Here is a 24602-nt window from a genome sequence, read left to right as displayed (position 1 = left end):
TGTTTGTCCATTATTCATTCCTGATTTTGTTATCCCCCCCACGGGGGCACCATTTTAACTTTTTTAGTTACAAATTAATTCAAAAATTGTTAGAAGTTTGACCGGTGTATGTTTTTTATTTCTCTGTCCCCCCTTTGCATTCCCGTTGAGGCAATTTCCTGGATGTATAGCGAAAAATGCTTTCCCCTTCCATGCGCGAAAAAGACAAATGTACCAAATGGGCAGTTCACTTTCCGCGCGTCAGGCGTTCGCTCTATGCACCCCGATCGCCACATTCGCGTCTGCGTAAAAAATGTGACATACATATGTTCTACGGTTTAGCTTAAATGGGACACATATCGGGAAATAATCTTCCTCTTCAAAAAGCGCTCGTCAAGAAATGTTTACCATTCCAGATGCTCACCAATGTTATGCCTATTATAGTTTTACCTTTTTTTTTTTTTTTTATGCATTTTCCCTGAGCATGGAACAATTTCAAAAAAAATATTTTCCACATATTCGGAGTTTTAGCGGAGGAAAAATCGCCATTTTATATTCTTCCCGCTCGGCGTTTTTTTTTGCCAATTCGCCTGACCGTTCAGGCATTTTTTCACCTATTCACCTGTCCGTGCAGGCAATTTTTAACACATTTATTCATTCTTATTTCATTCTCATTTCACTTTTATTCATTTTTATTTAATTTTTATTAATTTTTATTTCTTTTCTTTTTAACTGGCCACATGCCATTTTGCACATCGAACCAAAAGGCATATTTTCCACTGCCCAATGTGCACATGCAAGTATCCACGGGGATACTCCATTTGCGCGTGTTGACTTCAGTGTGGATCCCCGCGACTGCCCAGTTAGCCCGAACGAATTCCAAAAAGGAGAAAACCGCTTTTCCACCCACTTGACAAAATGAATAACCACTCAGTGTATAACAAATTTAACTCCACGCTGTCCGTGTTCAACAACAACAGCAACCTGAACAACAGCGTATACATTTCGGGGGACAAGAAATCAAAGTCGAGGACGTCCCTGAATGCGCTGTCATTTTACAAGTCCAGCGCGTCCGTGTATGTAAAGAAGGTAGACAAAACTGATAAGAAGGAAAATGTGAAAACGCTGATACGATACTTGGGGTGGAAAAATTACAGCGGGAGTATATCCCCCAATTTGTTTAAAAATCCAAGCATGACCGATTTGATAAATATATGGAATTTTATCTTTAAGCATGTCGACCCGCAAATTGAAGTGAATAAGGACAACTATGGAGAAGTGGTTTTAAGCTTTTACAAAGATATTGGGTATCCATATACCATTTCGAAATCCACCTTAGTCGCACCGACTACTGGTTTGCAGTATAATACGCACTTGTCTGCCCTGGCATGGCTTTGTCAGCTTCTGATCTTCGAAGCTGAATGTTTCAATGACATAAATGAGGAGAAAGATATGAACTGTTCATACGATTTTAACGAAGATGGAGAAATAAAAATGGAGGACTTCATCCTGCAAAGTTACAAGTCCTACATTAACAAGGAAGAAAAAAACGCCAACGATGTGCTGAATGCGAAATTGGATAAGGAGATTGCCAGGTTACAAAATGATGTAAGTGCCAAAAGTGAAGACATTGTTGAGAAGAAAAAAAAAATTGAAGAAATAAAAAATCACATGAAGGAAAATGAGGAACTGATTAAACGAAATAAAGTCCTGTGTGAAGAAAATAAAAAAATAAAACTCCTCTACACAAACAGCTTGGAGGAAACAAAGAAGCTGGAGAAGGAAATCGAAATGTGTAAGAAAGCTAACCAGGAGGAGAAGGTAAAGACGGAAAAAATTGTCGAGCAAATTAACAAAGTCAAGGAAGTTTTACAAAAACAAACACTCAACAAGGCACAATTCCTACAGATGAATGAGGACATTGAAAAAAACAAGGAAAAAATTGAACAAATAAAAAACGAAATAAAAAGCTTGAACAATGAACACCCCACTTTGAGCGAAAAATTAAATAACAGAAACAGTGACTTAAAAAAGCTAGCCAAAAGTGTAAATGACAAACTGTCCGAAATTTTGCAAAGTTTAAATTTGTATAGAAACATTTCCTCATCCGAATGGAACAAAATAAACCACGTGAGCATTAACATCGACTCGTTTACCCTGGACAGTATGTTGAACCTAAATTGGAAGGACACCAAGAGCGACGTCAAGTCCTTCATTGAGGCGGACCAGGAGGAGATGAAGAATTCTTTGCGCCTCATTGAAGATTACGAGAAAAGAATTAAACTGCTCGAGGAGGAGATCAACCACTTGAAGCAGGACATCCAAAATAGTGAGACCCGCGTGAAGAAGCTGAACGATGACACGGATAAGTTCGTCACGGCTTCGTCGGACAAGTTCAGCCGGATCGTAGCGCAGAACGAGGTGCGTCACATGGCACCTGGCGGGGTGAACAGACCCATAACCGCTCATTCGCACTTTAATTGCCTAGGGGCGTCTTCCACTTTGTCCAACCGATGGGCAAAGTGTGTTCGTCTCCACCCCTATTCATCGATTCTCCCCTTTCCTTCCCCCTCTGTAGAAAATGCTGAACGAAGCCAAGGAGAAGAGTGTAAGGCACCTTTTCTGCACAGCTCGCGTGGAAGCGCTTGAAAATGTTCATTGGCGCAGTTAGCAGCTCATCCCTGGGTTGATTACATAGGACGTTTCGTGCATATACATCATGCTGGAGTGTGTATGTATGTATATGTGTACGTGCGTGGGGGAGATCCTTCCAGGTGAACAGGTCACCCCAACTATAATTTCCCACGACCCTCCATCCCCCAGGACAAGGCGAACGAAATGCTCAAAGAAGTCATTGCGGAGAAGGAGGAGAAGGAAAACGAGTTTAGCAAAATCAAGACGGATAACGAAAAGGTGTTCAGGGAGAAACTAGCAACCCTGCAGCAGGTGAAGAGCGAATTTTTTTTTTTTTTTCTTTTGCCATTTTCGTGTCATGCGTTGCGCTTCCTTGGGTAGAGACAACGCAGGGAGGGTCATCCTGACTAGCTATAGTGGCTAGTGAATGTCCTACCTGTGCAGCAGGCAAAGCATGCAATTCAACCACACTATATTTTTCCCCTCCTCGTGCAGGCATGCGCCCTCCTGGTGGAGCTAAAAATGTACAGCAAGAATTACGCATCCATGTAAGTGGCGTAACCGTCCTCAAGGCGTGTCTATGCGGGGGGAATCTTTTATAATTCATAGACTTAAAAAAAAAATTTTCTGTTGTTTTGATTTTTTTCATATATATATATATGTATATTTTATTTTATTTTTTTTCTCCCCTGGTTATACACCCCCTTTGCAGCGTGCTGGACGAAAAAAAACGAGAACTGGAGTTGTACAAGGAGCTCCACAAGAGTGTAGTCGAGTAGGTGGAAAAGCACGCAGGGGCAAACACACATGTGCATAATTGGGGGGGTTAAAAAAGGTGGGCAGAGGAGGCCCCCAAGAGATGAGGGGGTGCGTTTTCATCACCCAAAAGGAGTGAAGCAGGGGATGGCACAAATGGCACAAATGGCACAAATGGCAGGGATGACACAGACGACATGGCACGGATGACGCACTGCCGACTGTTACGAATCGCATGGTGGTTCTTCTCCCCTTAGGGCTCCAAATTCGCCGAGACGATGTCACTAATCTGCCGAATGGTCCGTTGAATATTCTCATCATTCACCCGAATGGTGTTTTCAATGTCCTTCATTTTTTGCTGCAAGTCTTCAATGTCTCTCTTCTCCATCTCTTGTTTTTTGTTCAGGTAATTTACTTCTTCTAATTTTTGAATTTCTGTGCATAAGAGTTCATAAGTCTCTTTCCTCCTTCGATCCTTTTTTATTTCTTGCAGTAGTCTCTGGTATATTTTATTTTCCTTCCGCACGATTTTGAGCTTTTTTATATTTTTTTTTGTTTGTTTGTTTTGAAAAAGGAAGTCCCTCCTAATTCCATGCAGTTCTGTGTGTAGTAAATTTATGTTGCTTCCTATTCGGTTGAAGTAGGCGTATCCGTTTAGGAGAGACAGATTTTCGCTCAGCAGGCTTTCTCTTTGCTCTTTCATTGCGTTAGTTGTGTTTTCCCCGTCTGCCGAATCGGCCGGCGCTATGGGGGCTTCCTTCACGAACAGCTTGATTGACTTGTTCACACAGAGGGAGAGGTCCGCCTTGGGCTCGAACAGGCTCTGCACGCATGACCCTGCAAAGGCGTCCTCCATTGTGAGTAGCAGGAGGGGTGGTAGTAGTAGTAGTAGTAGCGCGTTGCTATGGTTTCCCCTTTTTTAAATTGGGAGAGAAAAAAAATGCGAATGAAACTCCACGGAGGGAACACGCATTTTCCTAAATGTTAGCAATGCTATGAACGTTTTTCGCCAAATGGATAACCCGTAGATGGGGGAAGTACGTCACCAGGTTGACTTCACAGCAGAGGTTGCTTCTCCTGATGGGTGACTGTGTCGCGTTCCAGTGGTTCCATGTTGTGTTCCCCTTTGCCTCTCTTCCCACAAATGGCACAAAACTTTGGAAAAGCAATCTGGAAAAAAAAAAAAAAAAAAAAAAAAATAGATGCTGAAAAAATGCAAAAGAGGGACTCACAAAAATTTGTTTATTTTCCCCCTGCCAAAATAGCGGTGACGATAATATATGGTTACCTTAGGCACTTCACGCTTCCTTTTTTTTTTTTTTTTTTTTTTTTTGCATGCCTCAACGGATTGACAAAGGGGAAGATACGAAGATGTACACATACCCTGGCACGAAAAAGGAAAACTGAAAGGAAAGGTGAAAAAGAACTAATTGGCCAAACAAATATATGCATTCCTCGATGAGGCAGTTTTTTCCTTAACACTCTACATGACACGAACGTGTTGTGCGTCCACCGAGTGGGCTTCCTCACGAACGGGGGAAGAGTGAAGGGCAAATAGCAACGGGGAAATAACAACGGAACACTGAGGTGCTGCACTTTGGAGGGGAACTTCCCCCCAAAAGAGGCGCCCCCGCTGGAACGCCAACCCCCAGCTCGGATATGCGTGTTTGTCTCCTCTTCGCAACACTTGGCGTATGCGGAGCGGCCACGAGTGCAGCCCTGTCCACGGAACATCTACAGTACTGCTTGCACAAGGGAAGTCTGTTCATTAGGCGTTCGCCCCGCAAGTACGAAAAGAAAGTTTCTAAGAATTGGAAAAGCAACGTCACCAGTTCCTGCGGTGCAGCTGTTGTAAGCAGATTGGAGTCTCCCATAGTGGGTGTTCCTGTTGGAGTGACTACCTACTTTGCTGAGCATGGAGAACACCGTACGGAGGACAACGGGGGAATGGCCTTCCTCTCCCCGATCAGCAGCAACCGGAAAAAAGTGATCCTTTCCCTGAGGAAAGAAATGACACAACGCCATTTCAACTGCACCAAATTGAACAACATCCTATGCATGCAGTTCTTGCCAGATGTGTCTAACGCCTACTTAAGGTACGTCCTCGAAAAGTTCAGCGCAAATGATCTGCCAGTTAAGGAAAACGTTTTATTTCACCTGACCTTGAGGTACCTACGTGAGCGTACCACCAACCGTGTTGAAGGAAAGACAAGTGAAACAAACCTCCAACTGATTAACACCATTGAAGATAACGCATACAAATTTATTGCCGACCATGCGAGGGTCATAAAAAAATGTGCAAAGAGGAAGAAGCAAAACGAGGTAAACATTGAACCATGTAGGACGGAGGAGGAAAGACCAAAACGAACAAACACCTCCCCCTGGCCATCTCACAACAAAATTGTCGATGCTTACTTAAAAATGAAAAAAAAATTTAACATCATTTTTGTCAGCATAAAAAGCGAAAAAAATGTTTACAGAGTTTTTAGAAAAATAAAAAGAAACATTTCTTTTTACGATTTTATGGATCGACTAGCCATTTTGTGTTTTTTCCATCGACACGCGCAGCATAGATTTGTGCTTCACTTTTTCAAAAAATACATTTTTAGTCTGAAAAATGAAAACAATTTATTTGTCATTAATTTTGTCAACACGTTGGAGGAGAGGAGTCTCCTGAAGAGGTACCTTTTGATCCCCCATTTGACCTACCACGCGGTTCTACGCACACCAGCGGGGGGGAGCAATTGCGGGGACACATTCAAGTGGAGCTTCCTCCCCGTTAACGCGTGCAACTATGTGGAAACTTACATGAAGGAGAGGTTCTTCCTGGGGGGATCCAGCAGGAGGGGTGCACCCCACGCCGAGGTGACCTTCCTAATTTACGCAAATTTGCTAGACTCCCTTACGGAAAAGAGGAATTACTACTTCCCCGAGCTGTTCCTAAAGCAATTTTGTCTGTACTACTCAGAAAAGGAAAACATCCCCCACGATAAGAAATGGCACTACTTCCTCATCACCGTGTCTACACTCATGAAGGCATACTACTCGAAGAGGAAGCTCTACGTGAGGGGAATCCACAGGATGGGAGATGAACACGAGGGAGAAAACCATCCCCTAGTAAACCGCGTTACCATACACGACGATGATATTTTTAGGGACAAAACGCATTCCCTGGCAACCTGTGGGGGAAATCGCCTGAACAGTCAGCTGGTGACTTACCTCCAGGGGGACATCCACGGGGGGGACACCCTCAAGCAGTACTCCCTTCTTCTCCTTCTTCAGTACACCTTTCTACTTGAGCTAAACCTCGATCATGTTAACCTGGTAAATAGAAACTCCCCCAATCATTTTTCCAACTCGTGGGATAATAAGGAGTCGTTAGGGAAGAGAATGACGGAAGAAGGGAGGGCAATAAAATCCACATTTTTGAAAAAAGAAGCAGCCCTACCTGCACAAAGGGAACGCCTCCTTCTAAAAATAATTCTCCTGTATAAGTCGATTCTATCAATCCAGTGTGAACACACAGGTGAGACAATTCTGTTGTATAACTACACGTTCGAGGAGTTGACCCGATTTTTGGAGAATTATTTTACTGACTTAGTGGAAAAGTCCTACCATGGGGGGAGAGAAGTTACAGAGGAGATGGAAATGTGCGCCAAGCACATCCTACCGTTGTGTAGAGTTAACCCGCGTCTTTTCTTCATGCTTCTGGAAGTACTGAAGGAAAGTAGCAATGACCAGATGGGGAAACACCTCTTGTTGGGAAGTCAATACACGCTAAAGAATTTGCAGCCATGGGTAAGGGAAGCCATCGGGGGGGAGATCCTCCAAGGTGGTACGAATGGAGAGGGCAGTCAAAGGAAGACACAACGAGAGCCTTACGACAGGACGACGACCAACAGGGGAGATCCACCCTTGGCACGCACCATCGCAGCGTACGACGCAGTGCACAATATTTACAAACAAATAACCAGTTGCTACGATAAGGCACATATAAAGAAGCTGATGAAATGCCTACTCCCCCCGCGTAGCGAAACGGAAGGAGACTTCTCCCCCTTGGACATTTTTAAGAGACCCATTTTAGTCCTAAATTTGAAGCAGATTTTTTTCCTCTTTGTTACTTTGAATTATTTCAATTTGCACGAAGAGATTATTCAGCTCTTTCGACACATTATGGGCAGCGCAGCATTTCGGAAAAATTTCTGCAGGGATAAATTGAAAAGGGGAAATCATTCCAACGTGAAGAACCAATGCACTGATCAGGAGGAACAGGAGATGTGCCAAAAAATTCTCTACATTTACTGCAACGCATGTTTCTGTGTAGACAGTTCTTTGCGCCTGCCAACCGGGGTGACATGCTCCAGACAGCTCATGAAGCACGTCCTCTTCTATCGTGACCCGCTGCACATATTTAACCACCTGATTAGGAAATACGAAGGAGGAGCGATTTCCAGGGGGAACACGGGTGGTACCTCCAACGGGAGCGAAGGAGTAATGGAGGAGATTTTACAAAAAATGGAAAGCAGCAAATTCTTTCACGAGGAGAGTCTGAGCAAATTTTTAAGTAGTACCATTTTTAAGCAATTTTTAGCAGAAAAAATATACACACGCATAAGTCAAAAGGAGTACACACTAATTTTTTACTCGTTGATGATGCATCTATACAAGCACGGATCGACGTGGAACACCAATTTGGTTGAGAATAACCCCGCTGAGCCATTCCTACAGGACGAATTCATATATCTGCATTTTTACCTCGCATGGCAATCCTACTTGAAGGTACACAAAATGAGCAAGGTAAATTTCCTAATCGGTGCGAAGACATTTCTCCTCATGAATGACGTCGAAACGTTCCAAAGATTACTTTGCACAAACGAAAGAATGGTAACAAAGTATGGCATTTTTGTGAACTCCCTTCTGAACAACTACATCCATCGTTGTGATGCCCCAATGGATGTGTTAGAGAATAATTTAATCGCTCCTGCTGATATGTTCATTACCTACCAAGGTGAGATGATCATTTTTAACTTAAATGAGGAGCAATTTGTGCAGAGGATACGTCCATTTGGGGAATTTAGCAGCCAGTGTAAAGTCACGCTCTTCATCGATTATAGGAAATTGTTTCCAGACTTAATCAACTTAAAGTTCCTTCTTACCCTCCCCTTTTTACGAAGTCAAAAGGTGATATCATTTTTTAAGCAAAATAAAATAACCGTATGTGAAAATTCCTTTTGGGATATTACCGACGTGGTCATATTTTACGGGAAATGCCTGAACAAACGGGACAAAATTTTGGACTTTTTTTCCCAACAGATGAGTAATTTTTCCATCCAAGGGAATAAACTCGTTAAAGACGCGTTCGTCGTTTCGAGGAGGAGGTGAACTCTGCCCTGGACGGAGTCCTTTTGTCTGCTTCCCTACTATACATTCATATGAATTAACGCAACATTTGTTTCGTACCTGCATACACGCATTGTTATCCCCCATCAGTTTTTTTTTTCTTTTTTTGTAAAATAATACCCCGTGGGGAGGTTTGCACGCCAAATTGGGCATCCCCTTTAAAAGTGGAAAACCGCAGCGTTTGTAGAGCCTACTCTCCCCCCCATTGGCGATACGCCATTTTTTTAAGCTACGTGCAGATGCCCCTTGTCTGGAAAAATTGCGCGTAAAAATTTTGTTATGCTTTTTTTTTTTTTGTGTGAAAATGTTTCCACGCGGGAGGCCCCACGCAGGTGGAATTGGCTGAACGAACAAATCTGGTCATTTTGGACATCCCATTTGAGGGAAATAGCTGGAGAACGAAACGGAGGGGTCATTTTTTCTTAAAGGGTTACCTTTTTGTATGTTTTACCTACTATAAAACGGGACAATGGCCAGCTGTGGAGTTACGCTTTTTCATTTTTTCATTTTTTGCTACATTTCACCGCTTAGCTGGTAAACCGGCTGAATAAGAGCCCACCATAAAAGTGGCTCCACCCGTCGCTTTCCTGCAATTCCGCGCATTGGTTTAATTTTTCCGCAAAGGTATCGTTTTGTCCCTCACGATTCATGTACCCTATGGCAACACTGCCTCCCACCAATGGCTCTTAAGTGTCTTATATTTGGCGGCTCGCAAAAGTCTGCTTCTGTGACAGACGTCTTCCTGCATGTGCATGTGTAAAAATATGCACATGTGTATATAACGGTGTGTTCACGGATGGTACTTCTCCCGCGTCCTAATTTGTCCACTCGCGCATGCACATTTGATGATGCGCATTGGAGGCCACACATTTGCGACCACATATAGGCTTCCCCCCCCTCCCTGTTGGAGAGTGAGGACTGCCGTGGTGCAGGCTTGTGCCAGCATGTATGCAGCAACCTGCGAACAGTTATGTCCTCTCCCGTCGATTGAATGCCTTTTCTTTTAAGCTCCTTCACCACAACCCTTTTTGGCAATTCCCTAAGTGCATGTGCAAAGGGGAGGGAGAAGCCTCAGACAGTCGTAGGATTTCAAAGGAGAAAAAAAAAAAAAAACTTCATCAAAATGTGTCATGTGAGATATATCATGTGCAATTCGCTTTCCCCTTCGCAGAGAAATTTTTTTTTTTTTTTTTTTCTCTCCTTTTATTCTCATCACTGTAAACACACAACATACATATTGACAACTGTTTTTTTGACAACACCGCCTTTCAAATAGAAAAGACAATCAAACAAACGTTTCTTGAAGTGTCTTAAAACAGAGCTGTGTGAATAGCATAGCTGTGTGTACGACACTTGATTTTTTTTTTTTTATCCCCATCTACAACTTCTTGAAAATTCGCCAACTACTAGCCAAAAAATTTTTTTTTTTTTTTTTCCCTTCCTCATTACATTTGTATCATACAAGAGGAGGAAGACTTCCATTTTTTTTTTTTTATTTTTTTGTTCTTCCTTTTTATATACGCTACGCTGAGAAGTGTTTTTTAATTTTTTCCTATTTTTGTCACTTGTCTCTTTGCTTGGAGGATTGCTAAACACTGCAACAATTTTTTTGTGCCTATATACACGTACGCGCAAATTCCTGGGCAGTTAACTGCAGAACTGCAAGTATACCTTTTAATTCACTGCTGGGTGATATGCCCATTTTATATTTTTGCTTGCTCATTTGTTCTCTCTCCAAAGACACAATTATAATACATGGCTTGGACAAGTGAAGAGCGGCCTTTTCACTTTGGACCTGCATGTGCTGTGTGTGAGTTCACTCAATCCCTTCTTCAGGACGTGTTATTTTTAACACACAACGGTTGAGTATAATGGGGGCTGCTAAAATTTAGTGTCTTCTTTGAATTTTTCGTACATATGCCTTCGCCTGGCCAACTCGTGGACCCCACGCGAGAATGTTCCTATACACACGTGATTATTCATTTACATGCGCGTTTTTGATTCCCTGGGGGATTCTCCATCGAACTGTCCACCTCTGCTTCCACGTCATTGGACAAATTAGAAGTTTGTTTTTTTTCTCTCACCACAGCTCAGTGGAAAATTGGAGAATATTTCCAATCTGGCTTCCAAAAAAGGGGAGAAAGTATTTCCTTTTTTTTTTGTTTTATTTGTTCTTTTTTTTTTGTTCGCCCCTTGGCAACCTTGTCAAAGCGTTGGGTTGTTAACCTTTTCGTCCTGTTCTGCCCGCGTTGATTTGTGTGGTGTGCAGCTTCCCGTTGTTCGAAGGCGAAAGCCATTCTGTCTGCCTACACTCCGTTTCGCTAACCCGTTGCAATCACAAAGCTGGGTTCGATTTCTTCGATCTGCGGAACTAAGTTTTCCTCTTTAAGCAGCAGTTTAGCCCATTTTGATATGTGGTTAATGTGTTAATGTGTTAATTTGTTAATTTGTTAATTTTTTTTTTTTTTTCTTTTCCTGCGAAGACGACGCAGACGGTGGATTAATCAGGAAGACCCACGATGAGACGCATCTTTCGGGTCCTCCTCAACTGGATCCTCCCGTTTTTTCTGTTTCATCTCACCCAAGTTGAAGGCAATGGTTTGATTGAGAAGGTAACCTCTAAGGGGGACCTGGATTTAGTCATACTATTCGATGCGGGCTTTAAGGAGAACAAAGAGAAGAATCGCTCCAAGGCTTTGGAGAATATAGCGGAGCTGGCAAGGAACCTGCTGGTGGAAGGGGGACGCAAGGTGAACCTAACATATGTGACGTATGACAGTGTGAGTGTGCAGACAGTGGCACGCGCAGATAATAAAAGTGCGAAGGGTAACGCATCAACAACGGGCCGTACAAGTGGTTCGCTGGACAGGTTCAGCAAAGCGGTAATGCAAACCCAATCTCAACAATCGCAACAGAGCTCCAACCATCTGAAGGCCCTGAGCTACGTAGGGATGAAACACTTCTACGACGCTGAAGACACCTCCACAAAAATGATCATCATGTTTATTAATACGGAAGGAATTCCAGCAAGAGACGACACAGAACTAAACTTAGTGCACTACCTATTGGATAGAAAAAATATTACCCTAAACGTCATAACGAAGGTGAATCTAAAGTCGTATTGTCACTACTTGCATAAGGTTGGACCTAACACAAACGAGTTGTTAAGGTGTGTTCTAAAAAATTCATTTTACCATAAACTGATTCTGACTTATACATTGGAAAAATTCTACGATGATATTGCGACGAATGCAAAGTGCAGTGATTGGTCTGAGTGGTCTGAATGCTCCGTGACGTGCAACATGGGTTACCACTACAGTAAGAGGAATACCCTCGAAAATGTAGAAAATACTTTAGGTGGAAAATATAAAAGGACAGGAAAGAATTGCACAGATCAGAGGAGTCTCATCATCCAAGAATGTTTCGACACAAGCTGTGATCACTCTCTGGACGTTTGCGATATAGAGGTCGACCTGTCTCTTCTAATAGATGACTCCTCTAACATGTCCCAAGACTTTTGGCTCAAGTATATTTTGAAGCCAGTCAGGAATCTCATTAGTCATTTGAATTTAAGTTCAAAGCTGGTAAACATATCTATTACTACTTTCTCTAAGGAGACGTACAACTGGGTTAGCTTCTCTTCCAACTTAGCTCGAAACAGAGACGAACTTCTCCTCTTCCTAGAATATTGGAGGTTCAATTTTGGTGGCCCATCCAGTAATTTAACTAGCGCGTTAAATTACATGCACGATCATGTGCTCAATAGCAATGAGGCAAGACCTAATGCACACAAGATTCTCGTCATTTTTAACACGGGTGATGTGAGCAACAAGACCGCCAGGGGGGCAGAGAAAATCGTCCAAAATATTAAGATGAACTATGAGGCTGACGTGTATTCCATTTGTTTGAAGAACACCAGGGAGGGCAACTGCGAAGCGATCAGTGGGGCGAACCCGATCCCGGAAGAAGTGGACAGTCCAGCAGATGTAACCAATCAGGATGAAATCACTAACTCCTCCATTGTGGACGCCCCCTTCTTCTACTCCTACAGCAACGTGTCCGAATTTAGAGAGCAGCTCACCGACATACAGAAGAACATCTGCAAAAATGCTCACCAGGCTATCGTTGCAAGGAGGCGCCGAAGGAGAAAGAACCTAAGGCGGGGGGACGATACCGGGGAGGCCAGCACATCGCACGGGCGTAGGGGAGCCTCGAAGGCAGAAGGGCAGGACGACGAAAGTGACGATGACGTGGACGAGTTGGATGAAGAAGAGGCAGCAAAGAAGGCTGGGAAGAAGGTAGAAAAAGGGACAACCGATGAGGAAGCGGAAGTGCACCCCCGGGCAGACGCAGATGCAGATGGAGGAGCAGAGTTGGAAACAGAATCGGCAGTAGAGGCAGATGCAGACGCGACGTCCGAAAGCGGGCAGGAAGCAGACCTGCGAGTTGTGCCCGACGTAGTAGTAGAGTCAGTACCCCCAGAAGGACTCCATACAGTGCCAGGCGAACCCACGAACGAGACCGAAAAAATGGCGCAGAATCTGCACGTACCTAAGCCGATCAACATAGTATCCCCCTACTATCCCACTAACGGAGGGAATCTAAAACATTTGAACAAAAACAGAGTCATTCTAAAATCATTTACCAACTTGGATCGAATAGATGATGTAGAAGAGGAGGAGGTAGATGTAGAACCCGCTCATAACTCATTAAAGAAATACTCCTCACAGTACAACATAGATGTACTCCCATCATACAAAAGTAGAGGAACAAAAAAGTTAATCTGTCGACTGTTGAAATTTTTATTTAGAAAAAAAAAACAATACAGATTAAAAAAAATTGATCCAAAGGATAAGGAAAAGATAAAACAGTTCATAGAAGATGTAAAAGGCTTGAACGAATCGGAAGGAACATACCACCAAAGGGAGAAAGAGATAGAGGAGGATTTTAACGTCCTGCTAGAAAACATATTTAAAAATATTGGCACTTCACCTTTCAGTGACTTGGACTTTGATTCTGTGAGTGTGTCTAGCTACGGCTCATATTTGGAGGACGTAGATGAGCTGGGGGTGGAGAATACGCTGCCCTGCAGTTGGTTCTACATAGATGCAGCACAGATGAACGTGGACAACGTCGCGAAGGGGGCAAATGGTACCGACGTGGATGATCCGGTCGATGCGGATACCGCCGCTGGGTCCAGCGTTGACATGGACAACAATTCAGATGGGGGGGACACCACTACCCAAACGGGAGAGAACATTCTAGATGACGTCTCCATAGCTGACATACTGGTGAAGGAAGGAGGCTTTCCTACCAGTGAAAAGAGAAAGTTGAATAGGAGGAAGAGGTCCCTCGATCAGGCACAGGGACAAACAACGCCAGATGAAGAAAATCACGGTGCGAAAGATAACGGTCCAGGTGGAAGCGCAGAGAACAGGGGGGGAGAAGAACCCCTACTTGCCAATCCTGATGAGGAGAAAAAGGGTCAATATGATAAGACGGGAGAAGGTCACGATGGAAGGGTAGTATCTTCACCTGCCCCGCCAGACGGAAGCAAACCACCCACCCAGAGAAAATTCAAATCCAAGTTCGACATCATTCAGCGCTTCAAAAAAACGGCAGCCGTGGTGGACGACAAGACAGGAGTTAGCTTCGATGCTCAGAAGTATCCACCCGTAGTAAGTAACGAAGGGAAAAGTACAATTACCCCTCTGGAAGAACATACAGAAGAGAAGAAGGATAACCACTCATCTGAACCTATCCCCAACAGTCCTAAACGAACGAAGCGTTCTGAAGAGTCTAATAAGCTATCCGATCAAAGCGGAGTAGTCCCTCCACCCTCCAACATGAATTATAAAAAAACAAAACAAAGCGAAGCAACCATTGTGGGAAGAAGCAAACCAAATGGAGGAGACGTCAAAGTGGATAACAACCCTGGCATAATAAAAGAGAAAAATGACAAAACATCAAGTGGTGCAAAAAACGAAACACATGCACATGACCCGAATGAGCAAGTGCAGTATGACCTCCTTCAACAAAAGGATTCGAGCAATGAGTGGGGAACAGGACACTACGATGTCATTCAGGAGGAAGAGGAACATGCGGATTCTAGTATATACAAATATTCAGCTTCCTTTGCTCTAATCGGCGTCGTCCTTCTAGGTGCCGCTTTTCTGTATATACGAAGTCAGAAGAATCTTATGGATCCTGGCCCTGAGACCTTTAACGACTTTGTAACCCACAATAAGGGGAAGAAGGCGGAGTGTAGGGAGCAACATGTTGTAGTAAAGCCAGATGAGACGTCTTGGCAGTAGGGGCTCTGCTCTCGCGAAGCGGCACTTGCCAAGCGAGGCTCCACACTCATACTTTCGACAAAACGGAACCTTTCGTTTAGGATCGTTCGAGCCTTTCCCACGAAGATTAATTTATATATATATATATGTGTATATTTTTTTTTTTTCCTCTTTTCTGTACCATCTATATGGTTGTGTGTGCCCCCAAGGAGGGAGGACCTCTGCACGTGCATGCTAACCTGACCGTTCGCTTATGAAATAGCAGGGGAGTGTATTGCGCCCTCGCAATTGCTTCTACCTAGCCTACATTGGTAACACCGTCAATTAACTTTTAAAAGAAAAAAAAGATGCGGGTTCTCCCACAGCTGCTATTGTCGGGTCCGCTTGTACGATCTTGCGCTCCCTAACTGCACACGTAACCCGTTTGGTTGAGAGAAAAAAAAAATTGGTCAATCGTGTAATCAGTCGGGTGACCTACCTGAGCGACAAACGAATGAGTTTCTAATTGGCACGCCCTTCTGTCAGTCAATCAGGACGATCAGAAGGGGAGTAGACGTGACATCGATACGGTTAGACGTAACCTGTAAGCTGCGCATACGCTACCCACTAACGGCAACGTGGCGCCATTCACGCCTTCAACCGCGTGCCCCCATAAATCCTCTTGAAGATATCTTCCCTCTCAGCGTAACTTGTTTCCTCTGCCCTGATGACCCGCACGAGGCTTCGAAGCGTTATTATCAAATAGGGGAAGTTATCTAACGTTTCGAACACTGTGACGTCTTTTAGAATTAGCGTGGAACCAATGTTTATGTGTTTTTTATATTCCTTCTCGACCTCCTTATGTATAGAAGCTGGCATCTGACCAGAAGGGTCCATGGCTACTATGAAGTACCCGTGACTTCTACACCTGATGCTTTTGACGATTACCATCATTTTCTCGATTCTGTAATTTGCGAACCGTTTGTTTTTCAAAATGTTGTGGATGTTGTGGGTGTACAGGAAGGACGGTGCACCGCTTGCCGTTTCACTTGCCGCTACGCACGCCATTTGTCCCTGGTTGTGATCCTGAACCGGTTGGTCTTCCCCCCCGTCTGTTACATACCTATGAGCATTTATACTCAGGTGGAAAGGATCCAACGGCAGTTCCAAAATTTTCAGCGCCTTCACCCAAGAATTGTACTTTATAAAAGAAAAGCAAAAAATTAGCTCTTTCCTTTTTTCGATTTTGTTTTTTTGAGCAAGCAGGTCTGCCACTATGTTTTTGTCCGATGGTTGGGAGGTGTATCTTATCGAGTTCATCTTAGAAGCGCCACTTAAAGAAATCGATGCGGTAGAATTTGTTCCCATCGCTGGCGCCGTAGGGAAGTTTCTACTACTTAACCATTTCTCCTTGTTCACAATTTGGGTTCCTTTCGTTGCGTCTTTACTGCTCATTCGAGGTGGTAACTCTTTTCCATCCTTATTGGTGACAAACCGTACCACACGATTGGAGCTTCTTTCATTGGACCAGTTGACATTCTTTTCTCCATGCATGGGTGCATTCACATGGTCTGTTCCTTCTACCAATACGTTACGCTTCCTTAATATTCCCTCTTCCTTTTCCATTGCATCACCCTTGGTTACTGCCACTTCTGTCTCAGCCGCATCTCCGTTTCGCGCTTTGCCCGGTTTGAACAGTTCAGTGTAGACGTTGGTTGAGGAAGCGATCGGTTTGGCTGCCTCCCTTTCGCGAACGCTTGCATTTTCCCCCAAATGGGCAGCATTTCTCCCGATCGTATATTCCCCCGCACCAAGATTCCCCTCTGTTACCTTGCCCCCCCTGATGTCATGCTTCGCTTGTGCCCCGTGTGTGTGCACAATCCTAGTAGTGTTGTGAGAAGAAGCCTCCAGATTTTTCCTTTTCGAAAATTCTTGCTTCTCAATTTCTAAGGGTGGGAAGTAATTTAAAGAGTGGCTACCGAATCTTCCATTTCGCTCACTGCGTGTATCGTTGTCCACCACCTTTGCGGCGTTCGCTCCTGCGATTGTTCCATTCTTCCTGTTGAGCGCGTTTCCGTTTTGGTTGACTTCCCCACTTGGCGGCAGCGAAGTCGACGTGCGCGAAGTGATGCCCTGGGTCGCGGCCTTATGGTGTGCAACAGTGCCGAACTCGCCATTGTTGTTTTTAAAAAAATTATTCAAATTCCCTATGTTGCGAATGTTAAAGTTTAGAATAGACGTGGGGAAAAACTCTGCATCACTCTTATTGGCCACGTTTCTGCTCTTCTCACGCAGTTCTTGCTTCCTCCTTTTGACTTCATTTTTTTCGGCGCTGTCGTCATCGCTCTCGTCTAACAAACATGACAAGTTTTCATCGAGCATAATTCTCAGCTAGCTAAACCCATAGAATAAAATAATCATGAAGGGAAATTAGGGGAAAATAAAGGGGAAATATAATGGAAATAAAATGGAAATAAAAAGGAGTTAAAAGCTTAATAAGAATATGATAAAAAATATGGGCAACATGTGGGCAAAGCAACAGAACAACATGAACGGGTCAGGTGAAAAAGTGCCAAATGGGGGCAAACAGCTGTCAAAAATGGCTAGTTTTTTTTTTTTTTTTTTTTTTTTTTCCCGGTAAGCTCATTTTGTAAATGAGGCAATTAAGCTAGTTGACCGGGTGCAAAAGATAAAAATTGATAAAAGGGGCGAGACGGTTCGCGGAACATGCAGGACGCAGGGGGAGATACACGAATAAGTGGCGGCAACAAATCATACGCAAAAGCGCCCCCACAAAACGGAAAAAAGGGGATTAGAAAAAAAAAAAAAAAAAGACTAACGCTGTTTGTGCAAGATGGGAGATACATTGGGGAATACGCATATCATCATATGTGTATATTCACTCATTTATTACCTTTTTTGCTTGCTTAAAAGGTTCCACTTTTGGCTGGGATTCTCCCTTATAATGTTGTACACACAAACACACATACATACTATGCGAGTTTTTAGCTTGTGTGCCCTTGTATGTACAGAAAAATGTGCGTTTTTGTGAAAAAAAAAAAAAAAAAAAATCACTGTTGCATAGCATGTTATTCTAGGATGTGCTACCTAGTAGGGATCACACAACCGATGGGCCATGGCTGTTACTTCAAGAACGTGTAGCAATTCATCCTCATCTAATTATATCGCAACGAATGCTACCCATTCAGCCTAGCCGAGTTGTACTTTTTCTCGTAAACGCTCCTGAGGAAGTGCACAAATTTCTCAATGTCAACAACGCAATCGGTGGAACTTGCCTTAATTTCTGTTGCCTGGGTTATATGATTTTCCAGCTTTTTCAAAATTTCTTTCTTTCGCTTTACATTATCCTTGTTCGCGATAACAGCTTCATTCGTCGCGTTGACAGAAAATTCTGGGAAAAAAAATTTGTAAAAAATGGAAGTTTCGGGTGTCTTCACGGAGGCTGGTTTTTCTTTGGCGTTCTTTTTATCGATCTTGGTGGCTATGCAGGCTATAGGTATTTCTCCATTCAGAAATTGGTCCCCCTTTTTGGCGTGTCCCTTTTCGATGTCCGAGTCGTCATCGGATGCGAAGGGGTCTTCATCCAGGTGTCTCTCGCGGTGGGAAGGGTACCCACGGGAGTGGTGATCAGCATAGCGATTGGCATAACTATCCGCCTTGTACTCCGCGTAGTGCTTGGTATATGTACCGTTTTTTCTCTGCTTGTGCAAGTCTATGTACCCCCCATGGTCAGGGCAGCCCTTTGGTGTCTCCATCCCGGAGTGGCCGTCCTTCGCCCCCTTGTTGTCCTCCTTCCTTTCGGCACCCTTGAAAAGGTTCCAAAATTTATTTCGACCTCTTTTCGCGGAGCAGAACATATCCGATGGGAGTTTCGTGTGTTCATACACTTCGTAAACCCATTTTGCCAAATTGTGATAAGACTTATTATTTGAGGAATCGTAAACAAGTAAAATACCATCATGTTTTGTGTAAAAAATATTTCGGATACAGGAGTAGGTTTGGATGCCTCCTATTTCGAGGAACTCCACGAGAAGTGCCTTCTCATCTTTGCAACGATCGACCAGCATGTCGGTTAAGTGTCCCCCGCTTTGCCTAATATTCAGGGGAATATTCTTCTCAAACTTGTTGTTGTTATATGCCTTATCCATATGCCACAGAAAAGTAAAAATTTCAAACCCGTAGGTGTATTTGTGTCTTTGCTCGCAAAAGAAGTTATAACCCCTCATTTTACTCTCAATAAATTCGAGGAAATTCTTTTTCGCCTGAAAGAACATAGACTCCACCAAGGCCTGAACCCTCTTCGATTTACAATTATTTTCTGCTAAATCTTTGGCGCTTACAAATTTTTTCCTCGCCTCTTCCTCCTCTAAGTGCATGTAGTAGTCGAAGAAGTTGATTGGGTATATTTCGGAAAACCTTTCGGTTATCAGCTTGAGGAAGGAGCTCTTCCCCACGCCCACGTCTCCCAGCACGAGTATCCTTAGGCTCTCCATCGGGGGGGCACAACCACAACACGGTGAACGCAGACAAGCATGGATTATGTGACCCAATGTAGGTTACTCCGTTGGTGCCTCCCTGGGGTCACGTCCCCAAGTGGTGTTGCACCCCAACGAGCGCAAGGATAAAAAAAAAAAATGGACACAACAATGGAGAGACTCCTCATTCGATGCGTACGTGGAGCCTCTGCGGGGGAAGGACTCCCCGTGCAACTTTCATTTTAAGCTCCTAAGGGTAGAAGTGTATTATGTGTGTATATGTTTGAGGAACCCTTCTTGTTACCACTTATCACTCAACGATTGGGAACCTATCCCCTCGGTGCCGTGTCCTCCTTGTGCACACTGCCCCCGTTTGCCCCCCCTGCGTGTAAAATTTCTCCTTCCTGTTTCGTTTCCACTTCTGGGACGCCCTTTTTTTTTTTTTTTTTTTTTTTACCCCTTCTACGTCCTCGCCATATACTGTATTCCCCTTCGAGTGGTTCTTTCCATTTCTTTTCATGTGCCTGATTGACTATTGCCGCGGTGTGGTTTCCTCCCCTGGGTCCCCCGCCGCTCGTGTAGAATGTCGAACTGCAGTTTTGGGAAGTATTCTACACGATCGAACGGACACTTATGTGCGTGTCACTATTTCCCTTTCCGCTTTGCACTTTCCTGGCTTTTATGCGCACCTGCTCTCTCATCATCTTTTGGCTGCTTGTTTCACTTCCGTCTGCAGCTCGTCGCCCATTCCTTCCCGCGCCCGGGCACTGGGCATATGTGGGGTTCCCTACTCAGTGCCGAAAATCAGATGGGAGAATTGAAAACGACATTTTACGGAAGAATAACCAAGTGTAGAAAGCGTAATCGATGTTTTTCACACCGGTCCTTTTTATTTTATTCTCCAATGAAATACATCCCGACCCAGGAGAGTAATTTCTTAGCAAGAGGGGAAATAAAAGCACAGCATCGGTGTGCATGCGTAGACGTACACATTGGCACTTTACAAAAAAAAAAAAAAAAAAAAAAAAAAAAAGAGGAGCTTCTAGGAGGTCTTTGTGCTTAATTTTATGTGAACCTCCGCGCAGGGTTAATGGAAATGAGGAAATAGAAGAAAAAAAAAAATTTCGCACACCTTTGTGGTTGGAGAGAGCCTTTCTCTTCTTGTGTTATCTCCTCCAAGTGTATGCACGTGCACAATAGAAACTGTTTTTTTGGTACAACGCAGGTGCACCCTCCTTATTTTTGAGGCGGCTCAACGAAAGGCGTGTGCCATTTTTCTCTCGCAGAGGTGTTCCAACGGGATTACGAGTGTATGCCCTGTTTATAACCTTTTTTCGGGGGGGGGCTCAAATGGAACAAGCTGCAAAAAGGAATACACCCCACGGGTGGATGTATACTTTCCTGTACTGTGTAGGGTTATGTTACGCTCAGTACGGCTGACAAAAGTACTCCCTCCATACTACCACTACAGCAGCAGCAGCCGCAGCAGTAGTGCCGTCCCTTACAACGCGGCCGAGAGACACACGGCACAGTGCTACGTGCATACGCTCTGTTGAGTCTGTATGTACTTATGAGCACGCAGAAGAGATCACCTTTCTGTATCTATGCGGTTACATGGATTATCCATTTGGAGGTATAATAATACGGGAGTAATTCCAAACGGGGCGGGGATCCCCAACGGGCCATCGCTACGGTTCAGCAGTTCACCATCGAGTGCGTACAATTTCGTGCGTTCAGAATACCGCCAGCAGGGTAAAAAAAAAAAAAAAAAAAAAAAAAAAATATAATATAATATAGTAATCTGTGTTTGCAGGTAAATTCGACGCTAAAGGGCAAAAAAAGGAGGGAAAAAAGAAAAAAAACGCCATCGAAATACGTCGTAATTAAATTATCCTGACCATCGCATGGTCATCACCATCACCATTGTAAGTTATCATCATCCTTGGCGTCATCTCCATCATAGCAGTGCTGACGAATAAAAGTTGTTCCTACGGAGGGTGCTTCGACGAATCGTTCACCTATTTTCACTCCTGACAGGGACATAATTTTTGTAAAGAAAGAAAAGGAGATATGCATTTGTGCGTTTTCCTTCTCTCCACAAGCGTGTATGCATAAAACAGGAGTTGCTTCTTCACTGAGCATCTTTGTGATATATGCTCCACGCGGGTAAAAGGGAAGCGGCAATGATTTGCCTAGCCAGCTGAATCCCTTTTACCTGTGCGAAGAAGAATTCGTGGATTATCCACGAACATTGGAAGCCTGCATCACCGTTCGGGGGAAAGTAACCCTCTTCCGGCAAACCCATTTTAATTTGTACTTCCCCTGTTGGGACTGCGTCAACACAACGTGCAAGTTCGTTCACATACAGAATCGCCTTAGGGAGCATCTCTCAGTCTGCATTTCTTTGCACATCGAGAATTTTGTATGTACTTGTGCAGCAAGAATGTTACATACCTCCTGGGGTGAATGTAGATGATCTGACGCACAGCTTGGCCACTCCGTGCAACGTCGATCCGAGCTGTGCAAAGGGAAGAAATAAAAAAAAAAAAAAAAAAAAAAAAAAAATCACGCGAAAGCAAAATGCTGCGAGTGAAGAACGTACTCTGCAGGTACAGGAGTGGGAGGCGGTTTTCCGATGCTCCCTGCAGTGCAGTTGGCCAAGTTGACAGGGTTAGATGCGTGAGCACACTTAACCCAGTCGGTTCAGTTGGCCCAATTAACCCAGTCAATTACGTTGGTGGGCTTAATGGGGCCGGGCGGGTACGCCGCATGAGCAGCAGTGAAGAGTTAGCGGCAGACGTGTACGACACGGTGGTCATAGGGGGGGGCGTGACTGGAACGGCGCTGCTCTTTCTCCTGTCAAAATTTACCAGTCTGAAGAAGCTAGCCATTATAGAGAGGAGAAGCGACTTTGCTTTAGTTGCTTCACACGGAAAGAACAACAGTCAGACCATCCACTGCGGGGATATAGAAACAAATTACTCCTTCGAAAAGGCAAAGTTTATAAAGCGCTATGCGGATCTGCTACGTAATTATTTGTGTCATCTTCCAGCGGAAAAGAGAGAAGACATTTCAAATGTCACCCAAAAAATGGTCCTCGGGGTGGGTGAAAAAGAATGCAACTTCCTGGAAGAAAGGTATCCCATATTTAGGAAACTTTTCAAATCGATGAAGCTTTACAACAAAAATGACATACATAGTGTGGAGCCCAGAGTGGCTTTAAAAAATGAAAAAACGCTTCGAGAGGAAACTTTGGCAGCATTGTATATGCCACCAGAGTTAACCACCTGTGATTATCAGAAGCTCTCTCGAAGTTTCGTTGAATCCGCCAGAACCATGAACAACGTGGATTCTAAAAAAATTTCCATCAACCTTAATACGGAAGTTACAAACATAGAAGAAGCAAACGACTCCTTATACATAATACATACGAATAGGGGAATCATCAAGTCAAGGTTTGTCGTTGTTTGTGCCTGTGGTCATTCCCTCATGATTGCCCAGAAAATGAACTACGGGTTGGAATACAGTTGTCTTCCCGTTGCAGGAAGCTTCTACTTTTCTGGTAATATACTTAATGGGAAAGTGTATACAATACAAAATCCAGCTCTTCCATTTGCAGCCGTTCATGGGGACCCCGATATTATAGAAAAGGGGAAGACGCGCTTTGGACCTACTGCACTTCCGCTACCATTACTAGAGAGAGATAATATGAACACATTACTAGACTTTCTAAAAGTATGGAACCCGGACTTTAGTCTCTTCCATGTCTACTTTAACCTTTTCAAAGATCCTACCATGCTAAAATATGTCTGTAGGAACTTCCTCTTTGAAATCCCCATCCTAAATAAGTACCTATTTCTAAAGGACGTCCGAAAAATCATTCCTTCCTTGACGACTAGAGATCTGTCCTACTGTGTTGGTTATGGGGGTGTCAGACCACAACTCATAAATAAGGTCAGCAAGAAACTTATCCTTGGAGAGGGGAAAATTGACTCGGGCAAGAATATCATTTTTAACATTACGCCCTCTCCAGGGGCCACCACCTGCTTGGGAAACGGGGAGTTCGATATGAACACCATCTGTGAGCGTCTGAATGCCACTGTGAATAAGAGTGCCGTCAAGAAGTTCCTCTACCAGGGGGAATACCCCGTCGATTATTTGTAGGGCGCATAAGCGAGGTGCATACATTTTATTGCCCAAGGTGCTGCTCATTTTTAACCTCCCTTCTATGCTCGTTAATACTTAGCGAAGTGTAACTGCAGCACATGACGCGTCCCTTTGTTTCCATCCAAATGTGACCCCTTTTTTTTTAATGCGAGTTCATCCCCGGAGTACTTCCCCCATTGTGATGGTGCATAGAAGAAGTGTTTTTTTTTTTTTTTTTTTTTTTTAAAATGTGTTAACAATGTGGATATTCCTTCCCTTTTTGGAGGATGTACTTTAAGGTCTCCCCTTTTTTTGTTCCTAAGCGTGCATTGGATTGGATGCGTGGATTACCCCTTTTGTTACCCCCACTGTGAACTCATAAATGGGAAGAAGAAAAAAGAAAAGGCCAGAAAATGTGGGACCGACTCCATATAACTGCTTCTCTTTGTAGTTCCCTGCCCGTTGTCCGATAAAATCGCACAGAGCAGCTTCCACTTTCAGTAATAACAGGGTGGTTCGGAAATTAATTGGTGTTATAGGCTCCACATAAAGGAGGATGCAAAGTTACCTATATGTGCAATTTGTACTGTCCCTGTGCTGAGGGTTGCCCCGTTGTAAAGGCGTCCCCCCACGGTGGTGTTATGCACTCTCCTAGCTGGTCAACCCACCAATACTGCAACGCGAATTGGAGAACAAATTCAACCTCGTGGAGGAGCCACTTAGTGGTAGACTCCCCATTTTACTAGGTAAAAAAAAAGGGTTGGCCATTTTTTGTTCGCATTTAAAATGGTCCCTTTTTTTAACTCACCACAAAATGGAAAGTAGAGGAGGTCAGTTGCCTTCCATTTGTGAGGGTTTCCAAGGTCCCTCCTTGCCTGGTGGACGGGCGAGATTATCCCGTCAGCGGAAAATAAAAATG

The 24602-nt window shown here is 43.8% G+C and overlaps 7 protein-coding genes across 7 annotated transcripts; 4 read left to right on the top strand and 3 right to left on the bottom strand.

Moving 5' to 3' along the window:
• Positions 1-897: 897 nt before the first annotated feature.
• Positions 898-3165, top strand: PCOAH_00035170 (Uncharacterized protein; the record flags this gene model as incomplete). The annotated part of the gene is made up of 4 exons (XM_020060308.1): positions 898-2400; positions 2558-2587; positions 2803-2925; positions 3109-3165. The coding sequence occupies 4 exons, from the start codon at positions 898-900 to the stop codon at positions 3163-3165; spliced, it is 1713 nt and encodes a 570-aa protein (XP_019915877.1).
• Positions 3166-3622: 457 nt separating this feature from the next.
• PCOAH_00035160 (Uncharacterized protein) lies at positions 3623-4225 on the bottom strand (the record flags this gene model as incomplete). Its single annotated transcript, XM_020060307.1, has 1 exon — positions 3623-4225. The coding sequence occupies one exon, from the start codon at positions 4223-4225 to the stop codon at positions 3623-3625; it is 603 nt and encodes a 200-aa protein (XP_019916025.1).
• An 803-nt stretch (positions 4226-5028) lies between these two features.
• PCOAH_00035150 (Uncharacterized protein) lies at positions 5029-8751 on the top strand (the record flags this gene model as incomplete). Its single annotated transcript, XM_020060306.1, has 1 exon — positions 5029-8751. The coding sequence occupies one exon, from the start codon at positions 5029-5031 to the stop codon at positions 8749-8751; it is 3723 nt and encodes a 1240-aa protein (XP_019915641.1).
• A 2537-nt stretch (positions 8752-11288) lies between these two features.
• Positions 11289-15083, top strand: PCOAH_00035140 (Uncharacterized protein; the record flags this gene model as incomplete). The annotated part of the gene is made up of 1 exon (XM_020060305.1): positions 11289-15083. The coding sequence occupies one exon, from the start codon at positions 11289-11291 to the stop codon at positions 15081-15083; it is 3795 nt and encodes a 1264-aa protein (XP_019915789.1).
• A 606-nt stretch (positions 15084-15689) lies between these two features.
• Positions 15690-17423, bottom strand: PCOAH_00035130 (Uncharacterized protein; the record flags this gene model as incomplete). The annotated part of the gene is made up of 1 exon (XM_020060304.1): positions 15690-17423. One exon carries the CDS (start codon positions 17421-17423, stop codon positions 15690-15692), a length of 1734 nt encoding a protein of 577 aa, XP_019915779.1.
• Positions 17424-18238: 815 nt separating this feature from the next.
• On the bottom strand, positions 18239-19555 carry PCOAH_00035120 (Uncharacterized protein; the record flags this gene model as incomplete). The annotated part of the gene is made up of 1 exon (XM_020060303.1): positions 18239-19555. One exon carries the CDS (start codon positions 19553-19555, stop codon positions 18239-18241), a length of 1317 nt encoding a protein of 438 aa, XP_019915936.1.
• A 2562-nt stretch (positions 19556-22117) lies between these two features.
• PCOAH_00035110 (Malate:quinone oxidoreductase) lies at positions 22118-23701 on the top strand (the record flags this gene model as incomplete). Its single annotated transcript, XM_020060302.1, has 1 exon — positions 22118-23701. The coding sequence occupies one exon, from the start codon at positions 22118-22120 to the stop codon at positions 23699-23701; it is 1584 nt and encodes a 527-aa protein (XP_019915550.1).
• Positions 23702-24602: the final 901 nt, after the last annotated feature.

Source organism: Plasmodium coatneyi, chromosome 11 (assembly GCF_001680005.1).
Source record: "Plasmodium coatneyi strain Hackeri chromosome 11, complete sequence".
NCBI lineage: Eukaryota > Apicomplexa > Aconoidasida > Haemosporida > Plasmodiidae > Plasmodium > Plasmodium coatneyi.
This window is presented reverse-complemented; position numbering and strand designations above follow the sequence as displayed.